General features: G+C 59.1%; 1 protein-coding gene across 1 annotated transcript in view; it reads right to left on the bottom strand.

The window, feature by feature from the left end:
• Positions 1–1,654: 1,654 nt before the first annotated feature.
• Positions 1,655–9,727, bottom strand: part of FIBCD1 (fibrinogen C domain containing 1) — a 31,053-nt gene continuing 22,980 nt past the window's right edge. Inside the window, exons 5-7 of the mRNA XM_069586268.1 lie at positions 6,021–6,117; positions 2,435–2,614; positions 1,655–1,914 (exon numbers count right to left, since the gene is read on the bottom strand). Coding sequence (XP_069442369.1) covers positions 1,655–1,914; positions 2,435–2,614; positions 6,021–6,117 — 537 coding nt within the window. The remainder of the gene's footprint in view (positions 1,915–2,434; positions 2,615–6,020; positions 6,118–9,727) is intronic.

Genomic DNA, 9,727 nt, shown 5'->3' with positions numbered 1-9,727 from the left:
CTTCAGGTGTCCTGGTTAGGTATCACTTCTAGCCCCTGCCTGAGGAGGGGGTCACTGGGATGCCCACCCTCTGGGCCGCTCTCCTGGCCCTCTCAGGTCCCTACAGGCGGAAACTCGGCAAAACAGCCCTGGGCTTGGTTCTGACACCAGGACCCCAAGGCTGGTTGAGCAGGACGTCATGGGCTGAAGTCCCCACTCTGCCCCTCCTGGCCGCTGGCCTGGGGAACCGGCGGTTCTTGTTATGCAGGAGCAGTAACAGTGCACTGAGCGTTGAGAGGATTTGATGAGAAAGGTCTCTGAATGCCTGGGAGGTGCTTCAGTCTCCCCCACTTGCCCAGTGACACCCTCCCTTTCCCCTGACCCAAGGTGGCAACACCCACAGTCAGCAGCAGGGGGCGGCCTCCCCATTGAGACAGCCATGTCCGGGCTGACCAGGTACCAGCCACCAAACCCCTCTGGGTCCAGCATTCTCCGTCCAGCCCGCTCCTCGGAGGACCTAGGATTCCAGAGTCCCTGCTTGGAAATTGATGGTGCGGGTGGCACAGCCCTGCCAATGCCCCGAAAATCAAGAGGTCTTCACCGGCCCAGCACAGGTCCTGTGCCTCCCACAGGCAGGAGGATGGGGTAGGGCCAGACTTCAGCTACCCCTGGAAGGCAGGAGGATGGGCAGAGAAGCCAAGGGGACTGGGGACCTCCCAGGCCTGAAAAGACATCGGGAATCAGGGTGGGTGGGTGGGGAGGGCTCCAGGGAACGGATCTCAGTCACCCCGAGGTGTGAGTTCCTGAAGGCAGCTGCACCCCAGCCTGGCCTCGGGATGTAGAGGGATGTGGCCACCTAGCCCGTGGGCACAGGCAGCCCTGAGTACCACGACTCCCCAGTCCTTGGGAGAGAAGGGGACCTCCAGGCACCAGGGAAACTGAGGCGGGGTCTAGAGGGTCAGAGGAGGCTGGCGTCAGAGCTGCCTAGAAATAGCTGACCCTTCCCTCTCTCTGTCTGCTAGAAGAGCTCCAGGGGTGCCATCTGCCCCTCTTCCGCCACCCATGACTCCAGAAGTTTGGGCTGGCAAAGTGGAAGGGCTGCCAGGAGCACATGGCCGACTCCTGGCCAAGGCTGAGGCAGACACATGGCCCATGGAGCTAAAGTCCGGGCAGGCAGAATTTCGGGTGGTCAAATTTGCCCCGCCCCATCAGCAGGGGCAAATTGGGGGTGGGGACTGTGAAGGTGCTGTGTGGCCTCACTCGTTGAGGGAGTACTTCTGGTCGGGGTTGGCCTGGCCCACCCCATGGCGAGGGCAGGTCAGTCATGCACGGGCAGGCGGGCATCTGGGCAGGAGCAGAGTTGGGGTGGGCGCGGTGACGGCGGCGGGCAGGGCTAGGGGCGTAGTGACGGCGGGGGCGGGGGCGAGGGGTGGGGCGTGGTGACAGCAGGGGCGGGGAGAAGGGCGGGGCGTGGAGCCTGGGGGCGGGGAGGGGGTGTGGTGACTGGGGGCGGGGAGAGGGGCGGGGCGTGGTGTGGGGGCGTGGGCGTGGCGACTGGGGGCAGGGAGAGGGCATGGCGGGGGTGCGGCGTGGTGACGGGGGCGGGGCGAGGGCGTGGTGGGGGTGGTGAGAGGGGCGGGGCATCGTGGGTGGGGCGGGGCCGGAGCGCGCCAGTCTAGCGGTCCTCACGGACCGGCCGGATCTTCATCTCGGAGAACTTGAGTGAGTACTGCCAGCCAGTCCAGGAGGACCACTCGACGCCGTCGGCATAAGAGGCGTGTGCGCCGCGCAGGTACTGCCCGTTGAGGTTGGACGTGTGGCAGTTGCGGTACCACCAGGCTCCGCGGTAGAAGGCGGCGCAGTTGTTCTCCGAGTGGTCACTGTCACGGTCCTTGGTGGTGAACTTCATGCCGCTGTGCTTCAGGAGGGAGTCCCCTGCGCAGGTGCACACAGGCGTGTGTTCAGTGGGGCACAGGTGTGTGCACATGCTTCCCGTGCACGGTGCACACACGTGAGCGTGCGCGCACCTGCCCCCTCCCACACCTTTGGTGTCCACAGGCAGCCCCAGAGCCACCCTGATGGTCCCAGCGGCTGTCCCTGCAGCCTCTCCCTCCTTCTAGCTTTGTCACACACCCTGTTCCGAGTTTTCTTGCCTCGGCCTGGGAGGAGAGACCCAGCCCAGAGTGGGTGGAGAGGCTCAGCAGAGCTCAAACTCCAGATGTGCTGATTCCCGGCGCTGGGCTCTTTGCTCATCTGCAAAATGGGTGGTTCTGTGGGAGAGGCCCTGCAAGCTTTATGTGGCTGGGATGAGGACTAGCTGGGGATTTGGTGGTGGTGATGAGAAGCCTGGATGCTGGCCCCTGGCCTGGAAAGACTTCCTTTTGTCCTTCCAGCTGGGGAGGTGGCTGGGCCGCCCCGATCCTTCCCCACCCCCAACCGCAGCCTGGACCCCTACCTGCCGTGCCCGAGTAGTCGGCCACGGTGAGCGGGTATCCGTCTTCCTCAGGGTCCACAGAGAAGAGCCCCACGCCAAAACTCCCATAGTGGGCATAGGCTGTGCCATTGTCAAAGTCCTCTAGGTCCACATGTAGCTCGTAGGCCGCCTGAGTGGTCAGAGCGTGGATCCTCTTGAGCCCTGAAATACAGGAGAGAATGATGAGAGAAGTTGGTGGCTGAGGAAGTGACCTCCCTGGAAAGAACCAAGGGGAGATGAGAGCTAAGCTGATGTGGTTGGTGACAGAAAGAAACAACTACCACCAAGGGTGTACTTTCAGCCCTGGGCTGCTTCCTTCTTCCTGCAGAGCTGTGTTTGGCAGGAAACAGGACCGACGGTTTTTCATGTTTTGTGTTTTTTGTGTTTGCTTTAAATCAGGCTGTGCTTCCCAAATGTTTTAAGCTGAAGGCTGGTAGAAAGGCTGCGGGAGTCAAGAGGAGTCTGGAAAATCTTCTGGGTTAGGGGTGGTGGAGCCTCTATCTTCTCTGACACTCTGGGCTCCAGCCAGATGGGATCTGGTCCTCACGTGCACTCCCTGGCCCGACAGCCTTTGTACATGCTGTTCCCTCTGCCTGAGACACTTTTCCCAACTCTCCTCACCTGCTTTGATGTTGTTCTTTAGTCGCTCAGTTGTGTCCAGCTCTTCACAACCCCATGGACTGTAGCCCACTAGGCTCCTCTGTCCATGGGGTTTCCCAGGCAAGAATACTGGGGTGGGTTGCCATTTCCTTCTGCAGGGGATCTTCCCGACCCAAGGACAGAACCCACATCTCCTGCATTGGCAGGTGGATTCTTTATCGCTGAGCCACCAAGGAAGCCCCCTCACCTGGTTACTTTCTGTTCATTTTCAGGTCTCACTTCCTCAGGAAGACTGCTTGACTTCCTGTCGAGGTGGAGGACCTCTGCCAACCCAGGTGCCCCCTGTTGGTGCTTATCATTCTGGTTCCAGCTGCCCATTTCCATGTCGGGCTCCCCCCTCCACCAGTGTGGAAGCTCCATGCGATCAACATGACTGTCCTGCTCACTGTGGAACCCCAGCATCTGAGGTGGGCCAGCTCACAATAGTGAAGTGAAAGTGAAGTCGCCCAGTCGTGTCCAACTCTTTGCGACCCCCTGGACTGTAGTCTACCAGGCTCCTTTGTCCATGGGATTTTCCAAGCAATAGTACTGGAGTGGATTGCCATTTCCTTCTCCAGGGGATCTTCCCGACCCAGGGATCGAACCCAGGTCTCCCACATTGTAGACAGACGCTTTACCGCAATAGGTGCTAGTAGACGAGAGGCAGAAGACCATGCCTGGCTCTGGACACCCCTCAGCACACCCTGTCCTACTTCCTTCCCTGCCCCGTCCCTCCCCTCCTGCGCTCTCCTGTGCCCACCCTAGGGTCTCATGCCAGGCCCTCCCCTTCCCCTTCCACCCTGCCCCCGCTACTCACACTCAAGGTGCTTCCCTGCCAGTTTGATTACCTCTTGATTAAGAGGGCTTTTAATTAAACCCCTTACAAGTTATTGGCACCAAGTGACATTTCATCAGCCTGTCCCTCCTGCCTTCCTTTCCTGCGTGGGTCAGCGTGTGCATGCCCCCAGGGCGGGAGGGCTGTGTTGGCTCCTCCCCAACCAGCCCAGAGGGAAGACTCCGGTCCACGTCCAGGGCAGAGAAAAAGGAACCATGACGAGAGCAAAAGCCGTCCAGACAGCCAGAACCTCCCTGCATCCACTGGAATCCGTCACTGAGGACCCGGCTGCCGGAGCCCAGGGACCTCGTCTCTCTGGGCTAGAGCCTCATAGCAAGCTGCTGGCCCTCTCTGGGCCCCAGGCTGCACACCCGTGGAGTGAGGGCCAGAGGGCTTCCCAAGCTGCAAAGGGCAGACCATAGGCACCACTGGCAGAAGCCCCCACCCCCCAGACAGCACTTACAAATGCCAGGCGCTGCTATGAGAGCTTCACGTGGATTAATGAAGCCGGGGGGATTCGAGTGAGTCCGACTTAATTAAAGGGTCCCTGTACAGCTCTTAGAACAGCGCCTGGCCCACTGCACACATGATCCAGGTGTTTGCCACTGCTGTCATGATGCAGTGAGACGGCTGCTAGTATTATCCGTGTTTCATAGAATAGGCGCCAAGAGGTGAAGTCACTGGCCCAGGTCCTACAGCTGCTAAGTGGCAGAGCTCAACCCAGGCAGGCTTGCCCAGATTCTGTGCGCTCATTTAGTTCTTGCCCAGGACAGAGGATCTGATCCAGGAATAAGGCAAGAGGGAGCCCAGCCCCGTGGGGATGCTGGAAGATTCCTTTCCCCACCCCCGAGTGGGCCCCATGGACCCCCATTAGGACAGCACTCTGCCAGGATAAGCAGAGTTCCACTCCTTAATGAGCCAGCCTAATGCCTACAGGGGGCCCCGGGGCAGGTGTCCTGAGGGAGGGGCTGGGGTCTCCCTCCTCTCCACCCTTCCTCCCCTCAAGGCCCTCTTCCCCCCTGCCTCCACCTCCCTCATCTTTACTCTCTGGGTTTCTCCAGTCCTTGTTGATCCGCCAGGATGCTCACAACCCCTACTTCCTTGGACCCCTTGGGTGCTTGGAGTTCCATCCCCACCATCCATCAGAGTTCAGATCACAGAGCGTGAGGAAGAAGATGCGGAAACATACTCAGACCCCCTATGTCATCCCAGTGAACTCCCAGGTGGATTAAAGAGCTGAACCTACCACCGAAAACTGAAAAGGCATTTTAAAAATAGACATTTTTATGACACTGGGAGAGAAAAACAGGGCCTAAAACTCAGAAGATATGAAGAAAAAGACTAGCACAATCAACTACATAAAAAAAAAAAGTTAAAACTCCTAGGAAATAAGCAGTAATGTTACCCAAAAAAGAGAGGCTGAAAGACAAATGACTGGGAGTAACTATGTATCAGGGGTATTTGACAAAGAATCAATAACCTTAATATATAAAGAGCTCTCATAACTCAATAGGAAAAGACACAACACTGGATGAGAAGGTGGCAGGGGAATGTGGAAAAGCAGAGGCAGGGCCCAGCACAGGCCGGTTGAGTTCTGGGCTCCCGCCGACATGCTCATCGGGGCTCCCTGCTGCCAGGAGCTGGCCAAGGCTCCACTTAGATGCTTTCCCTGCACTCAGTGGCTGCTGACAGATTTCGGTTAAGATGCCAGGAGCGGCGGGGGCACCAGTGCTGCCCTGGAGGGGGGCGGTGCTGACCCTCAAGGGGAGCGTGAGGGTCGTCTTGGTCTTCCAGCACCTGCATCGGCCACAGCTGCCTGAGCCGACACAGAAACCAGGTCCCAGGGCGCCCCCAGCAGGACGAGCACACATCCTCGCGGGACCCACCCACGGCGGACGCACCGCCCTGGGCTTCCCGCTCCTACAGCGCGTTCCACTGGACGCTCAGGTCCCCTTTCTATGCAGAACCTGGGAGCCGACCTGGGCGTGAGGAGGCCACGGAGACCTGGCTGGCATCCTTGTGAGGAGGGGGCTCGTGCCTGACAGCATGCATTGCACAGGAGAGGGCGGGCCAGGCATCGGGCGGGGGTCTCACCTAGCCAGTGCTCCCCTGTGAGCTTGCCGAAGCCATCGCGGTATGCCTCCCAGCCTCGGAAGAAGTTCACGGAGCCATCCTCCCGTCGCTGAAACACCTGAGAGGGGATTGAGAATGCAGAGCTGGCCCCAGCCTTCCCGGGACCTCACATGCGTCCCTTGGCCCCCCACTGGCCCTCCCCCTCCCCCTCAGGGAGCACAGGGGCTGGGCCTCATGTCTCTTAACAGCTCTCGCTGGGACCTGGACCCGGGAGGCTCATGGTATCCCGAGGCGGGGAGACTGACTGAACGCCCCCAGGCCCTGAAACGCCCCCTCAAGGAGGAACTGGGGTGGACTGGGGTGCAGTGGAGAAAGCCAGACTTCCAGACCCACTCTGCTGCCTCTCTGTGTGACCCTGGACTGGTCCCATATCTGCAGGGACCTCAGTTTCCCCACCGGCCAAATAATAAGGGGGTGAACAAGGGTCCCTGTACCTTTTCCTGGGTCAAAACAAAACTGAACAAAAGCTCATTGTAGAGTTTTTAAAGACTAATCACACACACACACACACACACACACACACACACACACGGTGTCCCTGGTGGCTCAGATGACAAAGCATCTGCTTGCAATGCAGGAGACCTGGGTTCAATCCCTGGGTTGGGAAGATTCCCCGGAGGAGGGCACAGCAGCCCACTCCAGTATTCTTACCCGGAGAATCCCATGGACAGAGGAGCCTGATGGGCTATAGTATATGGGGTTGCAAAGTCTGACACGACTGAGTGACTGACACCTCACTTAACACACACACAGACACACACTGGGGCTTGTCTGGGTCTCTCAATACGCCCCTGCTACATTCATGTACATCCGCCCCAACCCTATTAAAAAGCCCCTGGTAGGAGATCGGCAGGGGGCCCTGGGAAAGCAGAGCTCTGGCCACTGCAGAGCCCTGGCCACCTCTCAGGGGAGCACCAGAAGTCCGCAGCCAGCCGCCGGGCCGCTTCTGTTCTTCATTTTAATAACATTCTTGATTTGGGAGTCCGGAATCCCATCGGTTAAATTGCTTTGAAATAAGTAGCACGCTGGTCCAGGCCAGAGCTGCCTTGAGTATTTACAGGATCCGCTGACAATCCTGTTCCCCCGCTCGCCGCCCCCCGTCCCCCCTCCGCCCCCAAGCCTTTCTGTCTAACAAGCCTTTTTCTTGCTCATTTGCAGAGGCAGCACTCGCCCCCACCGCCTCCATCTGCGCCGGTGTCTGAGGTGTTAGAGGTTTGGCCGCCGCACAGAGCCACCCGATCCATTGCTAAGCAGCCGGACTTCAGCCGCCTGGAACCGCCCTGTGCGGCGTCTGCCGGCAACTGCGGGTCTGTCCGCGTGGCACGGTCCATCACCACGGCCGCTCGGGCAGCTCTGACGTCAGGTGGCGGGAGGCGACACCTTTTTCCTTTGCTTCGCTACCTTCAACCCGGCCTGGCCCTGACACGTGAAAGTCCTCAGAAGGGACGGGAGCAGAAGGAAATTCGATCAGGCTCGGAGATCAGAGAGCCGGTGGAAAGCCGGTATTGATGGCTGCGGATTGGGACCCTGAGCACGCGCCCTTTGAAAAGCCTAATCCTGGCAGAAGCTCAGACACTCCCCCGAGAAGGCTTCGGACAGCAGAACCTGTTTCTGCAGGAAGAGCAGGGCTGGGGGGGCGGGGGGTGGGGGTGGGGGTGGGGAGGGCTGCAGGGGCCGAGGAGAGGGGCGGGAGCGGGGAGGACAGCGGTTCCCAATCTGGGCTCTAGAGCTCGGGTTCTGCCGCTTAGAGTGCCAGCCAGTGACGCTGCCTCGCTGAGCCTGTTTCCTCATCTGTAAAATGGAGATCTCAGCATCAAACCCCGCTGACCACTGGCTGTAGATAGCTAAGATTGTAAAAACACAACAACAAAAAGAAACTGCCTGCAATGCAGGAGACCTGGGTTCAGTCCCTGGATGGGGAAGATCCCCTGGAGAAGGGAATGGTAACCCACTCCAGTATTCTTGCCTGGAGAAGTCCATGGACAGACCAAGGGGTTGCAAGGAGTCGCACAGGACTGAGGGAGTAACACTTTCACTTTCACCCACAGACAGTCCGCTCAGGGCCTGGCACATGGGTGGTGGTCAGCCCATACCCGCCAAGGAGCCCCACAGCCCCAGGACATGGGCCACCAGGGCCTCCCCTCCTCCCTTCTCTCCCTGCCCCCGCCCCAGGCCATATTCCTCCCAGACTTGGGCATGTCTCCTCCAGAACTGTCCCAGGGGCCTGTCCCAAGTCTATTCCCCCAAATGTCCCACTGAGCACATCCGTGTCAGGAACCAGCTGGGAAATCCAAGTCAGGGCCCTTGGGGCAGGGAAACATGGCGTGAGGCCTGGTTGAGGGGATTCCCACCCAGGCCGGAAGCAGGGCAGATCAGAGGAATAGTGGATGGCCAGAGGGGCTGGCTTCTGGGAGGGGATCCAGGGTGACCCTAGAGCAAGGGCCCATCCTGGCCCCTGCATGTCCCAATGTGTGGTCCAGGAACATCATTCCTGCCCCCGGGGCCACGCTTGCCTCACCCACCGCTCAGCCCGCCTCCCAGACCTCAGCGAGGAACAAATCACAGAGGAGTTGGTATCATGATTGCCATCGCTGTTGTTTTTCCTGTTCCCGCTATTATGAAGTGGAAAGTGGGGGTGTCACCCTTGCAGGCACAGGCAGGACACGAACCCTAGCCACTGGGACAGACAGACCAGCTTGGGCTGAGAGCTGAGCACAGCTGACGCTCAGGCCAAGGTCTCCTGGCCCGGTGCACACACTTCCTTACCCTGGGAGCCCGGTTCTGGGCCCCCTGACCCGCCCCACTTTCCACTGCAGGAGCTCGGACACTGGCCAGAAGTCAGGCAGCTATGAGTGGACAGTCTGACTCACCCCGCACTCTGTAGCCTGAGGCCGTGCTGGACACCGGGAAGTCCGCGTCTCAACACCCACATCCACATGCTCACTTGCCACCCACCAGGGAGGGGCATCCCAAACCTGCCCCCTTGTCTCCTTGGCAGGCCTCTCAGAGCCAAGAGCTGATCTCTCAGCATCCCCCCATCTTCAGCCCCCCTTTCCTGCTCCCTTTCCAGGCTGGGTGCCAGAAGCAGGCAGGGCCCCGGCTGGGGCTCAGTCTGGGTGAATGATCAGAGGTGGTGAGCACACATTCCACACCACGGGGGCCTCCTGGCCTCTCTCCTCCACTTGGGAAGCACCTGCCGTCACTGAGAGCAGCAGATGTCTTGACAATCCACCGCAGCTCAGAGGTCAGAGCATCGTTTGCCAACATGGGCGCTCTTCCGAGTGGTAACAAACCATGACGGACCCCTTCCAGGGCTGAGACACAGCTGCGCCGCAGCTCCAAAGAAGTGGCTTTTAGACTCTTGGACCGTGACCCAGGGAAATGTAGTTGACATCCTGACACACATACTCACAGCTCTTTGTATCTGAAACAAAAGCTTCCTGAAACGATACTTGTCCTTCAGATGGATGGATGTTAATATTTTCCACCCTGTTCTTCTGTTCTATTCCACTCCATTTCATTAAAAAAAAAAATTGTTGCTCACAACCCATTAAATTAATTTCTCCACCAGCCAGTGGATCACAACCCGCAGTTTGAAGTTGTCGGCCTTTGCCATGGGCTGTCTTGATCCCACAGCTCCAACTCTGGGTGACAGAGCATGCCGGGCA

The sequence above is a fragment of the Ovis canadensis genome, chromosome 3 (genome assembly GCF_042477335.2).
Source record: "Ovis canadensis isolate MfBH-ARS-UI-01 breed Bighorn chromosome 3, ARS-UI_OviCan_v2, whole genome shotgun sequence".
NCBI lineage: Eukaryota > Metazoa > Chordata > Mammalia > Artiodactyla > Bovidae > Ovis > Ovis canadensis.
The sequence above is the reverse complement of the archived record's forward strand: the minus strand, read 5'-3'. Positions and strand labels throughout refer to the sequence as shown.